This window comes from Nelumbo lutea, chromosome 3 (assembly GCF_056320005.1).
Source record: "Nelumbo lutea isolate HS-2025 chromosome 3, American lotus-T2T, whole genome shotgun sequence".
Lineage (NCBI taxonomy): Eukaryota > Viridiplantae > Streptophyta > Magnoliopsida > Proteales > Nelumbonaceae > Nelumbo > Nelumbo lutea.
In genome coordinates this window covers 18,672,372-18,693,749 of record NC_142686.1, presented here as the reverse complement: position 1 = coordinate 18,693,749, position 21,378 = coordinate 18,672,372, and the positions used below count along the sequence as shown (strand labels likewise).

The 21,378-nt window shown below is 41.9% G+C and overlaps 1 protein-coding gene across 1 annotated transcript in view; it reads right to left on the bottom strand.

The window, feature by feature from the left end:
* The window catches only part of SIK1 (Protein kinase superfamily protein), a 106,872-nt gene that overhangs the window by 22,223 nt on the left and 63,271 nt on the right, over positions 1-21,378 (bottom strand). Inside the window, exons 12-13 of the mRNA XM_088980489.1 lie at positions 15,894-16,028; positions 15,633-15,792 (exon numbers count right to left, since the gene is read on the bottom strand). Of these exons, the coding sequence (XP_088836615.1) occupies positions 15,633-15,792; positions 15,894-16,028 (295 nt within the window). The remainder of the gene's footprint in view (positions 1-15,632; positions 15,793-15,893; positions 16,029-21,378) is intronic.

Sequence of the window (21,378 nt, the reverse complement as noted above, 5' to 3'; positions counted from 1 at the left end):
AGGAGAAGGAGAAACCTAGTGTCCAAACTGGAAGTGGATGGAATAGTCTTTGATACCCAAGAGAGGATAGCCAATTGTTTTATTAACCACTTCAAATCCATTTTGAGGAGACCCCTAAGACCTAGTGTGGAGTTGGAAGGCGTAAACTAGCAGAGGCTTCCAGAAGAAAGTAGAAGCTGGCTGGAAAGGAATTTTGAGGAGGAAGAAATTAGAAAAGCCGTTTTTTTCAATGAACAGGTCAAAAGCACCAGGGCCAGATGGATTTACAATGGCTTTCTTTCAAGATTGTTGGGACGTAGTCAAAGAAGATTTAATCAAGGTCTTTAAGGAATTTGAGCATAATCCAATAATGAGTCGTGGAATTAATGCTACTTTCTTAGCCTTAATTCCCAAGAAGAAAGAGGCCAAGCATCCAAAGGATTTTAGACCTATTAGTTTGGTAACTAATGTATACAAGATTGTGGCTAAGGTCTTATCTTTGAGGATAAAAAAGGTGCTTCCTTGTCTTATCAGCCAAGCGCAAGGAGCTTTTGTTCAGGGGAGACAAAATGTATATTAGATTCTAATAGCAAATGAATGTGTGGAGGAGATGAGGAGATTAGAGCATCAAGGTTATGTTTGCAAACTTGATATTGAAAAGGCCTATGACTTGGTGGATTGGGGATTCTTACTACTTGTGTTAAGGAAGTGTGGGTTTGGGGATAAATGGTGCAAATGGATAAATGGTTGCCTTTCCAATTGTCATTATTCCATCCTAGTTAGCGGGGTAGTTAATGATTTTATACCAGTTAGTAGGGGTCTGAGACAAGGTGATCCCATGTCACCTTTCCTTTTCACTTTAGTCGCCGATACTTTTAGTAGACTCCTCTCAAAAGCAGATAGAGCCGGATCTCTAAGAGGGTGGAGAATAGGTAGAGACAGAGTTTCAGTAACCCATCTCCAATTTGCAGATGACATAATAATTTTTTGTGAAGGTTGTTATTTGATGGAGGTAAGGAATCTGAAGGATTTAATAATTCACTTTGAGAGGGCCTCAAATTTAAAGGTAAATTTTGAGAAGAGTTGTGTTGTGGGAGTTCATTTGAATAGAGAGGAGATGGAGTCTATAGCAGCCTTACTAGAATGCACATGCTCTTAGTGGCCTCTATCCTACCTAGGACTTCCATTAGGTGCAAACCCAAAACAAAGTAGGTTCGGGAACCTGGTGGTGGAAAAATTCGAAAAAAGATTGGCAGCTTGGAAGAGAAACTATATTTCCAAGGGGGGTAGAGTTACTTTGACTAAAGCAACTTTAGCCAACTTGCCTTTATACTTCCTGTCAATCTTTGGAATTCCTAAAAGAGAGGCAAAGAGGTTGGAAAAATTGATGAGGCGTTTCTTATGGGAACCTAGTGAAGAGAAAGAAGACCACTTGATTAGGTGGGAGGTGGTTTGTCAGAGCAAGGAAGAAGGAGACCTAGGATTAGGGAACGTGGTGAGTAAGAATGAGGCTCTTTTAGGTAAGTGGTTTTGGAGGTGGTCCCTGGAGAGGGAGAGGTTGTGGCATAAAGTAGTGAAAAGTATCCACGGTTGTTCTAAATCAGGTTGGGATGTGGGGGTATCCCGACGGGCTTTGCTCACAACACCTTGGAAGGCTATCTTTGGCATTCTCCCTAAATTCCTCAATTTTGTAAGATACGATGCTTGCTCTGGAAACTCCATTCTTTTTTGGGAAGATACTTGGGTGAGCACTCAACCCCTAAAAGACCGTTTCCCTTCTCTCTATTCCATCTCTCTCTTTAAAAAGAAACCCATTTCTTGGTTCCTCCCCCCCCGGTTTGCCCTTTGTCTTTAAATTGGGATTTTGGGTTTCGAAGAGAGTTAAGGGATGAAGAATTTCTTTGCATTTCAGAGCTGTTGTTGCTTCTAGATTCGGTGTGTTTGGACCCCCCTACCCCGGATAAAAGAGTCTTGTCCCTAACCCCTGTTGGCTCATTCACTTGTGCTTCTTTCTTTAAAGCCCTTTGCTCCAACCCCTCCTCTCAGGTCTTCCCCGTTAAAGAGGTTTGGTCAAGACCAATTCCCCCCCAAAATAGCAGTGTTCTGTTGGGAAGCCTATTATGATAAGATCAATACTGTGGAAAACTTGCAAAAGAAGAAACCTTTTATGTGTTTGTCCCCTAATTGGTGCTTTCTGTGTAAAGTGAATGGTGAGGACTGTAACCATTTTCTGATATCATGCTCCTTTGCTGCCAATATTTGGAACTGGGTTGTTTCATTATTTGGGTGCAGGTGGAATTTGCCCTCTGAAGTAAAGCTGCTATTCACTCCGGCTGCTTTTGGGAGATTGACAAAAAGAGGGAAGCTAATGTGGAAATGTATCAGAGCTGCTACATTGTGGACTGTATGGGAGGAGAGAAATGCTAGGATATTTCAAGAACAGGAAAGAAGTCTTGCTGAAATCAAGGAATGCATATTGACAAGGACTATCTTGTGGTTAAAATCTTCACACTTGTTGGTATATTACTCCTTTGATGACTCAAGGAGAAATTGGGCTGCAGTGGCAGCTACAGTCTCCACCAAGATCAAATCACAAGTTGAATGGAATCCCCCACCGGATGGTGTGATAAAATTGAATTTTGATGGAAACTGCCAAGGTAACCCAGGGCCATCCGGAATCGGTGGGATTTTGAGAGACAAAGACAGCAATATGTTGTCTCTATTTTCAGGACCAGTGGGTGAAGGTGATTCAGTAAGGGCAGAGCTACTAGCAGCGGTACAAGGTATACAGATGGCTAGTCAAATTGGAGTGAACAATCTGTTGGTAGAAGGGGATTCCAAGGTAGTAGTAGGCTGGCTAATTAGCCCAGAAACAGCTTATTGGGGCTACAGGGATCTGTTAAAGAAAGTTAAATGGATGACAAGGAATATGACTGCCAGGTTTCAGTAGGTTAGAAGATCAGCAAAAGCAATGGCTGATTCTCTAGCCAAGCAAGGGGTGTCAAGGGGAGATCTATTTTGGGCTACTTTGTAATCGTGTCTCAGGCATGGGCAGCTTTGGTGTATATGGTTCAGTCCTAGGGAGGGTAACATCTCATGCCTCCTAGGCTGATTGTATTTTTGTTATTTGAATTAATAAAACTACTCTCATTTATCAAAAACAATTAGTTGGCGTGTTCACTTTCGACTTGCATTCAGCAGCTGTTCTCCTCAATGGGGTAAAGCCAGAAGAAATACCTAGGAAGGTAGAGATATTTTCTGATAAGGTTTCCTTACCCCGTTTGGTCGGCAACCTCCATTGAAGCAAGGTCGAAGGCTTGTAGGGTGATGAAGCTTAGGCTCCTCAATGGTGAACTTTCCCAACTTGGGCCTGCAGAAAGGTTCATAAAAGTTCAGAGTAGTAGGAAGGTGGAGGTCTGAGGTGTCGATCGAAGCCAAGACTTTCAAGTTCGAAGAGGAAAGGATCAAAGGTGAGGACACAATGAAAATCAGAGAGAACAACAGGGCGACAGTGTTGGTGTCAAAAGAGGTCATCGTCTGGATGAAAGGTTTCATAGATGGGGCTATCAACTCTGGTAAGGTGATTGGCTGGAAAAACTCAATGGCAGTTCCAGGTAAGAAATATGTAACAGAATTGAAAAGAAACAGAAAGGGATGGTTTATCTCTGTGGTAGAGTTTTTTGGAACAAATGGAAAGCAAATGCTATGTGTGCCGGAAGGGAGGTTATGGAAAGGGTGGATGGATTTTATGAAGGTGCTACAGTCTTTTCTTGTAGCCTTGGAAGTTAAGAGAGTGGATTGGGTGAAGAGAACTGGTAAAAAATCCAAAGACCAGGGTAAAAAAGTTCAGGAGGGGGCAGTTTCGATTAGTTCCTCTGGGAGCGTAGAAGTGCAAGGCCTTCCAACGGAAATGGTGGTTGCTTGCGCTTCTATTCATCGAAGATTATTGGTAGGAGCAGGGAAGGATGAGTAGAAGAATAGAAGGGTGCTAGTGGCTGATAAAGGAGTGACAGATTGGAGGAGGGTTCTGTGTACAGTGGCAGGGGAGATAGGTATTGGGAGTGAAGCTATGCTGTTCCCTTTTGCAGAGACAAAAGTCGTGCTTGATGTAGGCGACCAGGAACTAAGTTTTAAAGCAGTTGTGGTGGATGGAGTTCTGATACAGATTCAGAACTGGAGTCCAATCTGCAATGTAGTCGAAGTCCAAGATGGGTGTGTCCGGCTGAAGCTTGTAGGCCTTCCATTTCACCTCTGGCGAGACTCTGTTCCTGAGCACATCGTGCAAAGTCTGGGAGGCATCTTGGTGAAAGCTGATAAACGAAATCTGCGTGCCGTGGAGTTACAGGTAGCTGGTCTAAGGCACGAGAACCTTCCGAGGGTCTTTGAAATATGCTCGGATGAAGCCTGGTACAAGGTGTGGGTGGCTTCCAAAGTTGAACAGCCGTGGTGGGAAGGTGCTCCTAAGGTAGAAGACAATGAGCTGGCTGGGTGGTGGACACGTGGAGGGCAGAGGTTGGGAGATGAAAAGGTGGAGCAGATGAAAGATTTTTTTGGGGCTACTGAGCCGGTTGGGGAAAATCAAACAACAAGCAACCTATTTAAGGAAAGTAATTCAAATAGGTTTGAATTAAACAATTTAATGGCGGGCTATTCTCCTTTTGCTGATGTGGCGAAGAGGCAGGATGGGTTGGGGAGCCGAAAGGTTTGGTCCAAGCCGTTGAAGGTGGCAGGTGGGTCGGGCGGGGCGAAGGTTGAGCCGGGACAGCGTTGGAAGGGCCCACGTGACAACTTAAAAGGTCACGTGGGCGGGTCGGGTGGGTGTAACACCGAAAGGAGGATCCACTTGAAGCACCCACGTGATAACTTAAAATGTCACGTGGGTCGGGGCAAAGGGGCTATTCTTGGGTCGCTAATAGACAACGCTATTGGTCTATCATCGTCCCAAGTTGCGAGAAAGGGGGGGGGGTTTGCGCGCAGTGGCAGAAAATGGAGAAGAAACCGGATTTGCAGTGGGTTTCCCGATGAAGTTTGGAGGAGCTTAGCCCACTATGACGCTCCTCAGAGAGGCCAAATCCAAGATACGCTAGGGAAAGAACTGAAGAGAGGGAAGAGAAGGATGAAGGTTGGGTGTAGTGCAGTGAAGGAGATGAAGAAGCGGAGGACCTTTCTGTTGATGGTACTAGTGTGGGTAGTGTAAACGACGAAGGTAGTTGTGCTGGAGGTGACATGGATGGGTGGAATATTGCAAGCTTATTTCAGGGTGAAGATTGCAATTGGGTCAACTCATTCCCAAGTCTACAGAGTATGCAAGGATTATCAGAAGGGGTAAACCGGGAGAACAGGAAGCAAAGCAGGAACACACCATCTGGGGGTGAACCAGGGGTAGAGTGGAAAGATCACCAGGTTGACCAAAGGACAGAAGTACTTCCCAACCAACTAAGGGAGATAGATGATGTTTACCAACCTTTGGAACAAGAGAGGGAGGCCAGGAGTAGTCCTTTTCTAGCTTGTCCATTAGTCCCAGGTAACCAAGTGATTTCGGTTTGTGCTACTAATGTGTCTCCTGTCTTTGGTTCCAGATTCCATTTCTGTTCCATGTCCTGTAGCCCATGAATATGCAGCCGAGCTAGTAGGCAGGCTCTCCGAGGAGGGGGAGAAGGGAAGGAAGGAAAGTGGAAAGGCGTAGGAAGGAAGGTATAGGAGTGAAAAAGTGTGGTAAATCATTGAAAGAGTGTTTAAGGAAGTGAAAGGAAAGTTGATTTGGAGGGAAGGGGAGGAAGGAAGAGGGGAGGGGTTAGTGGAGAGGAGGGAAAGGATTGAGGGTAGAGATGGAGGGAAAGGAACAGGGAAGGAGGGAGGTAATAGGAGAGGGAGGATGAATGGAGAGGAAAGAACAGAGGTGGGACCAGAGGAGAGGAAGGAAGGGCAGGTGGACAGAGATGGAGGGGTTTCTGTAGAAAGGTGGAGGACTCGATGAGAGAAGACATGATAGCAGAATTTGTAGGGAAGTTGGGTTGTAGGTTGGATGATTTGAATGTGTTGAAAGAAAGCTTACAGAAGAGGAAGAATGAGATCAGAACAAAGAAGAGGAGATTGAGTGAAGTAGAGAGATTGAAGAGAGATGTAGAAGGAGACAAGAAGCTCAGGGTAAAAGGAGATAGAAGGAAAGGGGGAAAGTAGTGGGAAGGTGGCAAGGGGTTTAAAAAAGAAGTGGAGTGAAGATTGTTAGTAGGAATATGAGGGGAATTGGGAGTGCAAGGAAGAGAGCGACAATAAAAGAGGTAATAAGACGGTATGACCCAGACATTGTGCTGTTGCAAGAGTCTAAGAGAATGGAGTTTAATAACACATGGGCAAGGAGTGTATGGAAAGCCAGGGGGATTAACTAGGTGGTTGCTCCCTCGTGGGGTGCTTCCGGGGGGATTGTAACAATGTGGAAGAGGAATGTGGTTGAAGGTTTGGAGGAGTTGATCGGAAAGTACTCGGTTTCCATGAAGTTTAAGCAGCAAGAGGATAATTTTATGTGGGTGCTCACAAATGTTTACGGACAGAATGACTACAGAAAGAGAAAGAAGTTGTGGGAGGAATTGACTGATGTTAGAGGGTTGTGGGATGGGCCTTGGTGCATGGGTGGGGACTTCAATGTGATTAGATTCTCAGAGGAATCCAATAAGGTTAATCAGAGGGTGAAAAAAAAGCATGAGAAAGTTTAACAACATTGTGGATGACTTTGAGCTTCAAGAGATTACCCTAGCCCATAAGACATTTACATGGTCAAATCTCCAATCTAGACCCATTTGCTCTAAGCTAGATAGATTCATGTTCCCTTTGGATTGGGAAGATCATTGGGGAACCTTGGCTTCTAGAGCTATCCCAAGGGCGACCTCCGATCACTGGCCTATAGTGTTATGTAAGGAGGAAAGAAGGTGTGGAGGTCCTACCCCCTTTAGATTTGAAAATATGTGGTTACTTCATCCAGGATTTACTAACAAAGTGAGGGAGTGGTGGTATGAGTGTAACCCACTGGTGGAATGGGAGGGGATGAGATTCCATAAGAAACTACAATTCTTGAAAGCAAAAATCAAGGAGTGGAATTTGGTGGAGTTTGGGAGGATAGAAGAAAGAAAGGGAGATCTGTTGGATAAGATTGAAAGCCTTGACTCTAAAGAAGAAACAAGAGAATATGGAGAGGAAGACAATGATCTCAGGAGAGATTTGAGAAGACAGTTAGAGGACCGCCTGCACAAGGAGGAAATTAGTTGGAGGCAAAAATCTCGGTGTAAATGGGTGCAAGAGGGAGACAGAAACACTAGGTATTTCCACTCTCTAGCAGATGGCAGGAGAAGGGAAGAACTTTATCTCCAAATTGGTAGTAGATGGAGTTGAGTTAGTACATCAAGAGGAGATTGCCGGGGCCTGTGTGGAGCACTTCAAATCTATTCTAAGAAGGCCTGTGAGTAGAAGGGTGTGGGTAGAAGGATTGGATTGGCTAGATGTAGGGGTGGAGAATAGGAGAAGGTTGGAAAGAAGCTTTAATTTAGAAGAGATCAAGGAGGCTGTGTTTTCTATGGATAGAACAAAAGCTCCAGGGCCGGATGGGTTCACAATGGCTTTTTATCAGGACTGTTGGGATATCTTGAAAGATGATCTTTTGCAGGTGTTTGAGGAGTTTTTCAGGAGAGGAATTGTCAATCCGTGTGTGAACTCTACATTTATAGCCTTAATTCCAAAAAAGAAAGATGCTTCCCACCCGAAGGATTTTAGGCCAATTAGCTTGGTTAATAGCTTGTATAAGATCATTGCAAAAGTGTTGTCTTTGAGGTTGAAGAAGGTATTGCCAGATATCATTGCACACTATCAAGGAGCTTTTGTGAGTCGAAGACAAATTACTGATAAGATTTTAATTGCTAATGAGAGTGTGGAGAACTTTAAGAGGGATAAAAAGAAGGGAGTGGTCTCTAAGTTAGACTTGGAAAAGGCTTATGACTTGGTGGACTGGGACTTCTTGAAGAAAGTTTTGACTAAATTTGGGTTTGGGGCTAGATGGTGCAAGTGGATCATGGGTTGTGTCCGGAATTGTCATTATTCAGCGCTAGTGAATGGGATAGTGGTAGATTTCTTTCCAGCCAGTAGGGGTATAAGACAAGGAGACCCCCTTTCTCCTTTCTTGTTCATTCTAATTGCAGAGGTTTTGGGGAAACTGATTCACAGAGCAGATTCTAGGGGGCTCATTAGAGGCTGGAGAGTTGGGAGGGTGGAAACTCCTCTCACTTACTTGCAGTTTGTTGATGACACGATTCTGTTTTGTGAAGGCGGTAATGTGAGCTTTATCAGGAACTTGAAGTCCGTGATACAACTATTTGAGCAAATGTCCAACTTGAAGGTTAACCTTGGGAAAAGCTGTGTAGTGGGGATGAATTTGGAGGAGGGAAAGATCAGGGAGAGTGCTGAAGTGCTGGGGTGTGAAGTCCCGGTGTGGCCTTTGAACTACTTAGGGTTGTCTTTAGGTGATAATCCCATGAGAGAGAGCTTTTGGAACCCGATGGTGGAAAGGTTTGAAAAAAGACTGGTTTCCTGTAAAAAGAATTACCTCTCTCTTGGTGGGAGAATTACACTTATTAAAGCCACGCTTGCTAACTTACCCATCTTTTTCCTGTCGGTGTTTAAAATCCTAGTGAAGGTTGCTAACAGATTGGAGAAGCTAATGAGAGATTTCCTGTGGGAACCGGGAGAGGAGAAGAGGGATCATAGAGTTAATTGGGAGATAGTTTGTAGGAGTAAGACCTATGGTGGTTTTGGGCTTGGAGATTCCCTATGGAGAAGGAGAAGTTATGGGCTAGAATAGTGGCAAGTATACATGGGCTGGAGCATAATGGATGGGACACTGGAATCAGAGCTAGGACCACAAGCAATTCTCCTTGGAAAGCCATTCATGACCTGCTACCAGTTTTCTCCCCTAATATCAGGTATGATTTGAATTCCGGTAACTCCATAAAATTTTGGGAACAAACCTGGGTGGGGAGTGCCCCTCTAAAGGATCGGTTTCCTTCTTTGTATGTTCTTTCTAATTTGAAAAATGAGCCAATCTCGTCTTTCACCACCCTGTCCTCTTCCACTTCTAGGATTGGGTGGAACTTGGGTCTAAGAAGGGATTTGAGGGACTCAGACTTCGACAGTATTTCAAGCCTTATTGCACTTCTTGATAACGTTGCCTTAGACCCCACTAGGGCGGATTCTAGAATTTGGACAAATACCCCCAACGACATCTTTTCTTGTGCTTCTTTCTTCAAAGTCTTTAGTCAGTTCGCCAGTCCTACGTTCCCCCCTTTCCCTGTTGATGAGTTTGGTGCAGAGCAATACCTCCTAGGGTTGGTAGTTTTTGTTGGGAAGCCTATCTGGAAAGAATTAACACTGGTGATCTACTCCAAAAGAAGAGACCCAATACTTGTTTGTCACCTCAGTGGTGTGTTCTTTGTAAAGTGGATGGGGAGACTGGTTTTCACCTTCTGGTGTCTTGCCATTTTGCGAGGTCAATTTGGGAATGGGCCTTCTCCCTATTTGGATGTAGCTGGAATCCCCCATCAAACTTGCAGGGCCTTTTTTCCCCTTCTTTTTTCAGGTGGCGGATAAAAAGGGGAAGGACAATGTGGAGAGGACTAAGGGCTGTAGTATGTTGGACTCTTTGGAAAGAAAGAAATTCCAGGATTTTCTCAGAAGCTCAGAGAGGAGTAGTAGATTTGAGGACTATCATACATATTAGGGCGGTACAGTGGCTGAAATCTTTGGAGCTTTTCACAGATTACACTATGGATGACATGTTGAGGAAGTGGGGAGAAATTGCAATTTGCACACAGACCAAGTCAGTAATGAGTGTGGCTTGGACCCCTCCACCTTTCGTGAAATTAAACTTTGATGGGTGTGGTAGGGGAAATCTGGGACAATCGGGGATTGGGGGTGTTTTTAGGGATGAAAATGGGGTCATTTCTGCCATGTTCTCATGCCCAATTGGAGTGGGTGACTCCCTTAGAGCTGAGATCTTTGGAGTTATGGAAGGAGTCCAGAAAGCTAAGGAGTTGAACATCAGGAAACTCATAATTGAAGGGGATTCAGAGGTGGTGATAGGGTGGCTGATTAAATATCACAGTGGTTTATGGAAGTACAATAATGAGAGGAGGAAATTCAAGTGGCTGGTGCAGGAGATGGAAGTTAAGACACGTTGGGTTAAAAGATCGGCTAATTCCCTAGCTGGCGGTTTAGCTAAACAAGGGGCAGAAAAGGATTCACTGTTTTGGGCTAAGCTGTAACATTAGTGCTTTCTTCTTTTTTTTTTTTTACCTTTTCTTGAGGTTCTTTGCTGCTCTTGGAAGAAAAGTGTGTTTGTCTTCCTCTTGTAAATCTTCGATTGATGATTTAATGAAAGTGTTATTGATCAAAAAAAAAAAAAGGCTTGTAGGGTTAGTGTGCGACAGTTCCTCTTCTCTGAAGGTCAGCTGCGAAGGAGGAGGAAAGTCAGGCTCAACAAAGCCAAAGGTTCGTGAAAAAAAGACGATTGCTTGGGGTCTTAAGTTGGATTTAAATTGGATTATTAGAAGTGAATCAGGCTTTGCTGAACCAGCAGGGGATAGTTCATACATTCACATGATGGGTGAAGAGGGTGGGCTGGAATTAAATCAGTTTCAGCCTCATCATGTGGCCTAATATCATGGAAGACTCTTTACGATTGTCTGTTGTTTTAAGCGAGCACGTGAGAAGGGGGGAGGCATCATGTGATGATGGACTGCATGGTGGAACTACGTCATCCTCCTTAAAATAGATTTCAAGGGCTTGTATACCTTGAAAGAGCGTTTCAAACAGACTAGAATATAGAAAGAAATGTCAGTTTTCAAGGCTATTTAAAGGAAGACAGTTTGCTTCATAAAACCGTTATCAAGGAAGAAAAAAAGTGTGGGTGAGAAGAATGTTGAAGAGTGGGAATGGGTGATAACTAGGTTCTGGTGAAGAAGGTTCAATTGCATTGGCAACTCACCCTCTCAACAGGTTTTCCCTTTCAAAGAAGTCTGGTGTAGGCCAGTTCCCCCTAAGGTTATAGCTTTATGTTGGGAAGTGTGACACAGAAAAGTTAACACTATGAATAACCTACAAAAGAGAAGACCCTTTCTTTGTATCTCACCTAACTGGTGTACTCTTTGCAGATCTCATGGTGAGGACTTTTACCACTTTTATCTTGTAGTGTACCTGCAGAGCTTTGGGTTTGGCTTTTCTCCTTGTTTGGGTGCAGGGGCGAGATGCCAGCAGCAGTAAGCATGTTGTTTAACCCTATTACTCTCTCGCCCCATATAAGGGGAAGAAGCAGGTGGAGGTGTGCGAGAGCTGCTCTTTGATCTGGACAGTTTGGGAAGAAAGGAATGCTAGAATCTTCCAAGAGAAGGGGAGGAGCAGCCAGACCTTGAAAGACTGCATTATGAATAGGGAAATACAGTGGTTAAAGACTATGGAACTGTTTCACCAATTTTCCTTTAATGACTTGTGGAGGAACTGGTTAGCAGTAGCAAGCTGTTCATCCTCAAAGGAAAGGGACTCTACAATATCCCCCTTCCTCAAGGTTCTCTGAAGCTGAATTTTGATGGGAGTAGCCAGGGCAACCCAGGGCCCTCTGGGTTGGGAGGTGTCTTGAGAAATGAGGCTGGAGACGTTATCCTTCTCTACTCTGGCCCATTGAGCGTTGGGAATTCTGTTAGGGCAGAATTGCTAGCTGCCATACAAGGGGTCCTCCTTGCAAAAGAACTGGGTGTGGAGCACTTGCTAATTGAAGGGGACTCTAAGGTAGGGGTGGAGTGGTTAAATAATCAGGAGAACGTTGTGTGGGGTTACAAGAATGAGTAAAAAAATACAAATGGTTGACAAGGATTATGACTGTTACTGTACAGTGGGTGAGGAGATCAGCTAATGCCTTTGCTGATAGCTTGACAAAACAGTGCACAACTCAGGAAACACTATTTAGAGCACAACTGTAATTTTGTATTAGCACACATGTACCTTTTGCTTTAGACTGTGTTTTAAGATTTTTATGTGTTTCATGTTTGGAGAGGTGGCATCTCGCACCTTCCCAAGGGACTGATTATGTAATTTCTTTCTGATTTAATGAAAATATGATGTTTATCTATCGAAAAAAGGTTCAATTGCATTGAGAGGCAACTTAAACAAACATCATCAGGTGATGGCCAGGTGCAGGGTAGGAAGGATACAGGGGTGGAATTATTGTGTTCAAACATCAACAAACAGGTTTCGGTTTTGAAAGAAGTTGGTAATTTCCTTGATCATCCCCTTGTGGGCAATTTGGTGGAAGCACAGTTGGTTTTGGGGTTGATATTCTAGATATGGGAAGCCAAGTTGGTGGGGGTAAAGGATCAAGAGAGGAGAAGGCCAAGATCCTTGATGAGGAGAGCAATGGTCCTCAAAGGGATGTCAATAAGAGTTTAGAATTTCAGATAATAATTTGATTTTGACATTTGGGGAAGATGGGGGAGATGAATATTTTAAGGGGAAAAAGGAGATGAAATATCAGAGTTTTTAAAAAAGCCTGCTAACATTGAGGCTAAGGTGGACAATGGTTCGTTTTCTCAAGTGTTCGCCAGAAAGTTGGGGGTGCATTTAGGAAGGAAAAAATCTGTAAGAGAGTCTGAGGAATTAAACAAAAGTGATGATTCTTAGGTTAATTTGAAAATTTCCAAAGGATCAAATGGTGGTCAACTAGGCATTGTTTGGCATCATTCTTCCCTGTTTTTGTTTCTAAGAAAATTCTTGTTCCAGAACCTTTCTCATGTTCTCTATTGTTGAGAAACAAACGAGGCATTTGGCAGAATGTTCCTGAGAAACAAGTTTCTATTCTATGGGCAAGAAAACAAACCAACAACAATGCTGAACTTCCAACAACCTGCAAAATAAATTCAACTACTGCTAAACCAAAGAAGAAAAAGGAACAAACCGAAAATTGCTTTGTTGATCATCCTCCACTGCCCAGAAAGAGAACAGAAGAAGGCCTTGCTATTCTGCATTGATGAAGAGCTAGGATATGGGATGTTGGATGCCAGAGGCATCCCTCTTTGTGCCTTTAAAACAAATTGATGAAGCTGGTAATGGGATGTCGGATGCCAGAGGCACTCCTCTTTGTGACTTAAAAAAAAAAATCGATGAGGCTGAGAAATGGGATGTTGGATGCCCCTCTTTGTCCTTTAAAACAATCTGAGAGAAGAACTAGGAAAGGGGATGTTGGATGCTAGAGGTACCCCACTTTATCACTTTAAAACAAATCAACAGGGAGTGGGCTGAAAAATAGAGAGAGTTTTGGCATTACCTCTGGGAATTGTCGCCGGAGAAGAGGGTAGGGATGGCAATTTTCCTCGTCTACATTGGGTACCAGGCCTCGCCGACCTGATTGGGTCAAGGATGCAGACTACCTTGGTGGGGAGAGGGATGGCGACAGGGAGTGAAGTCCATGCCCCACACCCGATTATATATAATATTTATGTTTTAAAATTTTCCTTTATTTTAAGTAAATCTTTCCCAAAAAAACTTTTAATTAAAAAATTTGAGGATTTAGGTCCCTAATGAGGAACTCATCTCTGTTGGAGATTGAAGATGGAAGTTAACTATTCTCCTTGATAGGGGTTGGGGTTGAGGACGAGGACTAACTTTAAAGTTGAGGTCGGGGATGGGGAGTATGGTCCCTACCCCAAACCTGCCCCATTGTCAAGACAAGTTCTAGTCTGTAAGCCAAACTCTGGTGCAACAAGATGTTAGGGCTTCTTTCAATGCCTAATGTCTATTTTCCCATTGAAATTACTATATTAGCCCTCTTCTCATGTTCAAACTATCAACTCGTGTTCAAAATTTTTAAAGGACAATGTGGAATGTGTGTTCCCAAATTCTAGTTTATGAGAAATGAGGTTTTTGTCATTTCTCAAGAACACATTTCAAGAGGCCTATTTTGTTCAAAGAACGAAAAATTTCTCACAATTGAACCATCCAAGCATGTTCCTGTTCTATATAAACATGAGAATTTTTCAAAATACAAAAAAGAAAGTGTTCCTTCAGAGTGATACCAATTTGGGCCTTAGTTCATGAAACAAAAGTTTTTAAATGCTTGAAGGAAGGGCTTTAGAGGCCAGGGTGAGAAAATTAGAAGGAGTATGCATTTGAATAAGATAGTGGAAACTGAAGTCCAAGTAGGCAAAATGTTGGATTTACACTTTATCAGAGAGGAGGAATTTGCAAAGAAAAAAGTTTCAAGAATTGGAAGGGAAAAATCTGTTGAATGAGGAAAATTTGAAAGGGGAGAATTATTTGGGAGGGGAGTAAGGATTGTCATGGGATTTGAAGTTTTTGTTGGGTCTTGGCAGCGTTTTTCTTTTTTTTTTCTCTGTTGTGCAAGGTTTCAGGGAGTAAAAGATTGTAATCAAAGGGTTTGGAGGCTTCTGTTGTTTTTGGTAAAGGGTATCGAGTTTTGGGGGTGATATCTTGTTGTATTCTTCTCTCTCTTCTTAATAAAATTTTCTTTTTTGTTTATTATAAAAAAAATTACATGTAAAAAGCAAATGCAAGGTTGTAGCATTAGCCTAGAATGATAGTTCTTTATCATAATCAATAAAGTTTTTCAATATTACTAATAAAAGAAGTCTTGCAAAATACTTCAAAAGAACACCTCTATTTTTTCCACTCCACTTTGATCATTTGGAAATATCCTCTTCAACTCTATCCTACTATGAAGTATGAACTTAAAAAAATAGTGAAAATCGTCACTTTTTAGGAATCTCCTGACCATCAAATTTAATGGTACTTTCATTTTAACTCTTATTGTTAAACAATTTTCTACTATGTATGCACACACAAAAGGCACAAGGTTGAGGACCGTAAATATGGTCCTTAATGCAAGTGATTTTGGATGTTTATTAAGGCAGATTATGTATCATGCAGTGGAACCTCAGGGAGTCAAGTTTATATTGATGTGCTCTCTGAAAAGGAATAGAGAATCCTACACACAATTCATGAAAGTATCTGATATAAATTTGGTGAAGGCACACAAGATTCTGGAGGGATGCATACTGCGATGACAGTGCACTTATGGAGATTTATCCTTCCCTACATATGACAGCCTGAAACAGGGATTCGCTCATGGCTGATTGCTACAATATTGAAAATGATGAAGCTGTTTGGGATCCATGGTTGAGAACAAACTTGAAAGATTGGAAAATAAAACCTATGACTGAATTATTGCAGAAACTTCATAGTATGACCAGCTGAAGAAAACAGAAGAAATTGGTTATAGGACAGCTCCGGATCTTTATCAACTTTTCTTGTTTTTTTAGCAAGTTTAACTCATCAATCCCAAGCATTTTTCCTAGCTTAAAGATTTGGTGTTCTTATATTCCCTAAAAGGGGGTTATTTTCTCTGTGGCAACCAAACTTATAAATGAAGATCAAGAATATTTCTAATCTAGACCAAGCATAAGTGGGCAACTATCCTTTATAGTTGCCTGAGTTTTTATGGACCTAATTTATGCATGAATTTGTAATCTAGAATTTCACCAATAACACCATGTGCCAGGAGAACACAAAACAGGTTATGAAAGTTAACAGACATCGTATACGATTACCTTCTCCAAGCAGTTCTCCACCAGTAGATGTCGGATACTTCATTGAACTGCGAAGCGTATGAACTTCTTTTAGAACTTGAAGTCCAATGTTTTGAGGTCTCGATGGAACAGTGTCTCCAAAATCTTCATTTAATTTTGGACTCTTTCTTTCCTCCAATAACTATTTCAGATAAGGAGAAAATAAGGATAGTTATAAAAAAACAGAAAGAATGCATTAAAGAAAAATCAATCATAGAAAATACAAAGTCAAAATATACTTACTCCATCTCCTGATATACTGGTTCCCAGAGCATGATTCTGTGCTTGCACAACCATTGAAGCTCTAATTTGCCTTGCTTTTTCAATCTTTGGCAACATTGCAGAAGCTCCCCATTTACATTTTTCAATAAATTTGTGCTACAATTCAAAAAAAATCTAGATTAGAATAAAATAATACCATTGTGGACTATATAAGCTTGATCATAGAAGAAATTGAAAACAATTCCAAACACATTTAGCACTCTACCATAAATCTGATAGTTCGATAACAGGGATAGCAATCTACCATAAATCTGATAGTTCAATAACAGGCATCCAACATTTCAATCTCATGGAAATGGAAAATACCTTTGATCAAATATTTCATTTAACCAAGATCTTAAAAGTGTTATTTGAAAGCATACTCTGGAAAAAGAACAGGTTCAGCAGGCCTCTATTTACTTTGCAGAGCCCTTACTCACTTTTTTTTTAAGTCCTTGCTTGGATCATGTAGGGGCCATTACTTGGTTTAATGGGAAAATCTCGGGTTGGCAAGTGCAAGAAAACAAGTTTGAGTCTGAGAGTGGCCACTTTGTATTAAAAAAATAAAAATAAATAAAAAAAGCCATAGGTTAGGACAGTATCCAGTCTACCCCTCCCATAACCTCAGATAGCTGGGACCAACATTGGGTAATGGCCTTATTCAATTTTTTGTTTTTGATAAATAATGGCCTTATTCACTTCATTTCTTACTTTTTTACTTTCATTTCTTAAAACAGTTTTGGGTAGGCTGGTTTAATTGGATGTATTAAACAGAATGCCATAAACCTATAACCAGTGGATGGACAGTATTGATTTCCCTTCTTTTGGTGGGTTCCAATTTTTCTGCAGCTGTCAAGGCATGCAAGTTAGATACATCCAAAGAAGTTGGTTCAGGCATCAAGCTACTACATTGGACGATGGCAATGGTGAATATGATTATAATATACAAGCATAAAAATACACATATACCTTTACACCATATACCATGCTTGAGCATTACAATCAGTTGAAATTTTCATATTCAATTCAAATAGTGATTGATGACATATCTGTTAGTGTAATATGCCATCTTGGTTATCAAAAATTTAGACAAAACTTCAGACTTTCAACAAGGCTGTTTATCCAATGAGACCAAAGGATTAGTCCATTTCTACGGATCATGCCATCTTTCCAGGTAGATTTAATACAGTCAAAGTAATTGATGCCTGGTAATTGGCAACAACAGTACACCTGATATGACACTACTGTAGTGCAAAATTGCAGATAGTACTATGATCTTTATCCTGCAGAAATGGGGATTTTCAATGAATACCCCATTGTTGAGCCTAGAGCTGTCAAAATGATTGAATTTAATCCAATGTTATCTGTTAGTGTCGATTATATAGGGGCAGATTAGTCTTTTTGTTTATGTTTAATATGAGGTGTAATATTGAGTTAGGTGATGTGTCCCATACTTAAGTAGGGGCACAAGCGTCATTTTGTTCTGTAAAATAGAAAACTAAATACATCCTGGCCAACTGGAGAGACTTGATTTTACTCTCCTGTTCAAACCAGACTTCTCTCTTCATTCTTCTTTCTTCCCTCTCTTTGCTCTTTTTCTCTTCTTTATCTTTTCTTCTCTGATTAATCTGAAACCAACAGGTATTATATCTGAACTTTATCATGGTATCATAGCAAGATTAGATTGGTTCAGATCTGTACAGTTTCTGCACACCCTAGTTGAGTATTTTGCAGATTTCCCTTAGGGTTTTTGGATTTTGACAAAAAGGCTGAAAATGAGTGGTTTTTTTCTTCTTCTGGAGGCTTTAATGCCTCTGATTGAGTGTGGTGTGGTCATTTCAGGTGGCTGGTAAGAAAACCTTTGATGGACCGAAGAGGGTTGCTACAGTAATCTCGTGGTCTGTGTTCAGACGTGTGGTTCAAATAGGTGGCCGAAGATGTGTGGAGTGCTGGTGTGATATCCTTGTGTGTGGTGGTTTCTTGTGAGGTGCCGAAAGAGCAGAACAGTGGTAACTACCACTGCTGAAACCTGTGATAGTGAATGTTTCAGCAATGGTCAGCCATAAGTATGGAATAATGGTGATTGTTCAACTATAAGAGTGTGGTGTGGTGGTTGTTGGTGAGTTAGGGTAACATATTAGTGTGAGAGAAAAAATATTTTTTTTGGCAGCTATGGGAGACAGTAGTGAACATAAATCTGTTATGATTCCTCTCGATTACTTGAATGTGCAAATGACCTCCATCAAACTGAATGGAGAAAATTACGTGCCTTTGGCCAAATCTGTTGAAGTGTTTTTCAGAACTAAGAAGAAAGTGAAACATGTGAGAGAAGAAAAACCCCTAGTTGAATCCGAAGAGTACAGTGATTGGGAACAAGAAGCGCAGATTGACTTGGTTATAGAACAGCATGGAACCCAAGATTAGTGTGAACTTCATGTTCTTAGACACAACCAAGGAGATTTGGGATCATGCAAAGAAGCTTTACTCAGGGCAGGACAATACCACTAGGGTATACCAACTCTATCAAGAGAAATTTAATTTGCAGCAAGGTAATCAAAGTCTTGAGGAGTACTATGCTAGTCTGAGGAATCTAAGGAATGAGTTGAATGTGTATCACCCTCTTACATCTGATGTCAAAATTCAGCAACAGCAGAGAGAACAGCTTGATGTTACCAGATTTTTGGTGGGATTGAAGTCTGAATATGAACTGGTAAGAGCCCAAATTCTAGGTGGGTCTTCCCTCCCTTCCCTTGAAGAGGTGTTTGCCCGTCTCCAAATGACTTCCATTGGACATCCGGAGAACCCCGCCATATCAGATAGGTCTGCTTTTGCAGTGAGATCCTAGTGGTAGAGGAGTAGCTCATCAGGGCCAGCCAGGCTGTGGTGGTAAAGGTGGACACATGTACAGTCATGGTGATGGGTATGTTGAAGGTCGAGATTCAGGGGGAGCTCGTGGTAGAGGACGTAATAATGGTCCGAGGAGGTGTATGCATTGTGGTATGGATGGACACATTGTTAATTTTTGCTATGATCTACATGGCCCACCTTCATCTTGGGCAAATCATGCAGTGGCTAGTGGTGGTATGGAACAAGGGAGTCAACAGACCAGTCAAACACCTCCACCTACAGATGCCTCCGAACAAGAGATGATAAGTATTTCACGTACTAAATATGAGCGGTTGATCCAAGCTACTTCTTAGCCGAGTACAACTATGCTTGCCCACTCAGGTATGGCTTGTCTAGCATCCAAACCCTCCCATTGGATCATTAATTTTTGAGCTTCTGATCATATGACTGGGACTCTAGGTGTGTTTTCTTCACTTTCTTCATCCTCTATTACCCACACTGTCACCCTTGCTAATGGTTCCACTTCTCCCATAAGTGGTATTGGTGATGTTAACACTGGTTCATTATCTTTGACTTCAGTTCTATATGTTCCCAAATTTCCTTTTAATCTTTTGTCTGATAGTAAATTGACCAAGTCTCTTAATTGCCCTATCACCTTTTACCCTTCATCTTGTGTATTTCAGGATCTCAAGATGGGGGTGAAGATTGGTGGAGGGCATGAAACTGGTGGGTTGTATTACCTCGATGGTGGTGGTGGTGGTTCGTCAACAGCTCTTCAATCGTCTCTCTCCCCTCTCCAATGGCATTGCAGACTTGGTCATCCGTCTCTTAAAGCATTGAAGCAACTTGTTCCAGTATTGAGTTGTCTTTCTACTTTGGACAGTGAATCGTGTCAGTATGGGAAACATCATCGGGTTTCCTTTAGTCCTAGAGTCGAGTGTCGTATGTTGAGTCCTTTTTCTTTGGTCCATTCGGACATTTGGGGTCCAAATAAAATAGTCACACAATGGATACAAGTACTTTGTTATTTTTGTTGATGGCATGGCTTTATCTTATGAAAGAAAGAAGTGAATTATTTTCTATTTTCCAAAATTTTCATTCTAAAATTCACACTCAATTTGGTGTCCATATTAAGATCCTACGTTCAGATAATGGCCAAGAATACTTTTATACACCCTTTCAGCAATATTTAGAACAACAATGTATTATTCATCAAACCTCTTCCTCTTACACCCCTCAACAAAATGGGGTAGCTGAACGGAAAGACCGCCATCTCTTAGAAACCGCTCGGTCCCTGTTGCACCATATGAATGTACCCAAACGTTTTCAGAGTGATGTTGTGCTCACATCTTGCTTTCTTATTAACCGAATGCCTATGTCCATCCTTGATGGTCAGTCTCCCTTCTCTGTCCTATTTCCTACATTGTCTCCTTTTCCTCTTACCCCTCGAATTTTTTGGTGTGTGTGCTTTGTTCATAACCTTGGCTCTGGACTAGACAAATTAGATGCACGATCTACGAAGTGTCTTTCTTGGCCATTCTAGGACCCAGAATGGGTACAAGTGTTACAATCCCAGTTCTCAACGTTTTGTGTCCCAATGTTACCTTCTTTGAGTCAGTTCCTTTCTTTTTTGGGTCAGATGTCTCTTCCCCTTCTTTCCTTCCGCTTCCAGTTCCCGTTGCGGACCCCATTCCTCTTGTTCCAACTATGACTAAGTCTTCACCTCCGGTGCCACTTCCTCCTACACGGCCACCTATCTAGCAAGTGTATACGCATCAACATGCACCGACCCCTCCAGCTTCTTCTCCGTCAACGGGTCCAGCAGTGGTTTCCGCAGCACCACCACACCCCGTTTCTGACCTTGACCTTCCCATTGCCTTGCGGAAAGGTAACCATAGTTGTACCCTTCATCCTATCTCCAATTATGTTTTTGTTTCTCACCTTTCTCCTTCCCATCGACAGTTTGTTTCATTATTATCTTTTGTTTCTGTTCCTAAGGATATCTAAGAAGCCCTTATCTCTTTGGGGTGGCGTCAGGCAATGGAAGAAGAACTCTCCGCTCTAGCTCATAACCATACGTGGGATCTCACCACTCTTCCCCTAGTAACCATGTTGTAGGATGTAATTTGGTATACATGGTCAAGTATTTGCATGATGGTAGTGTTGAGAGATTGAAAGCTCGGTTGGTTGCCAAGGGTTATTCACAATTATATGGCATAGACTACATAGAGACCTCTCCTGTTGCCAAGATTGGTTATGTTCATATTTTGATCTCTCTAGCTTCTATGCATGATTGGCCCTTGTTTTAGCTTGATATTAAGAATGTTTTTTTGCATGGTGATCTTCTTGAGGAGGTGTATATGGAACAACCATCCAGGTTTGTTGCTCAGGGAGAGGATGGTAAAGTGTGTAATTTCAAGAAAGCTATTTATGGACTTAAACAGTTCCCTCATGCATGGTTTGGAAGATTCAGTGAAGTAGTGAAAAAGTTTGGCATGAAACAATGTCAGGTCGATCATTTAGTATTTAGTTATGATTCTGATGCTGGGAAGATTTTATTGGTGGTATGTAGAAGATATTGTTATTACTGGCAGTGATAGGTTTGGGATTGATAGGTTGA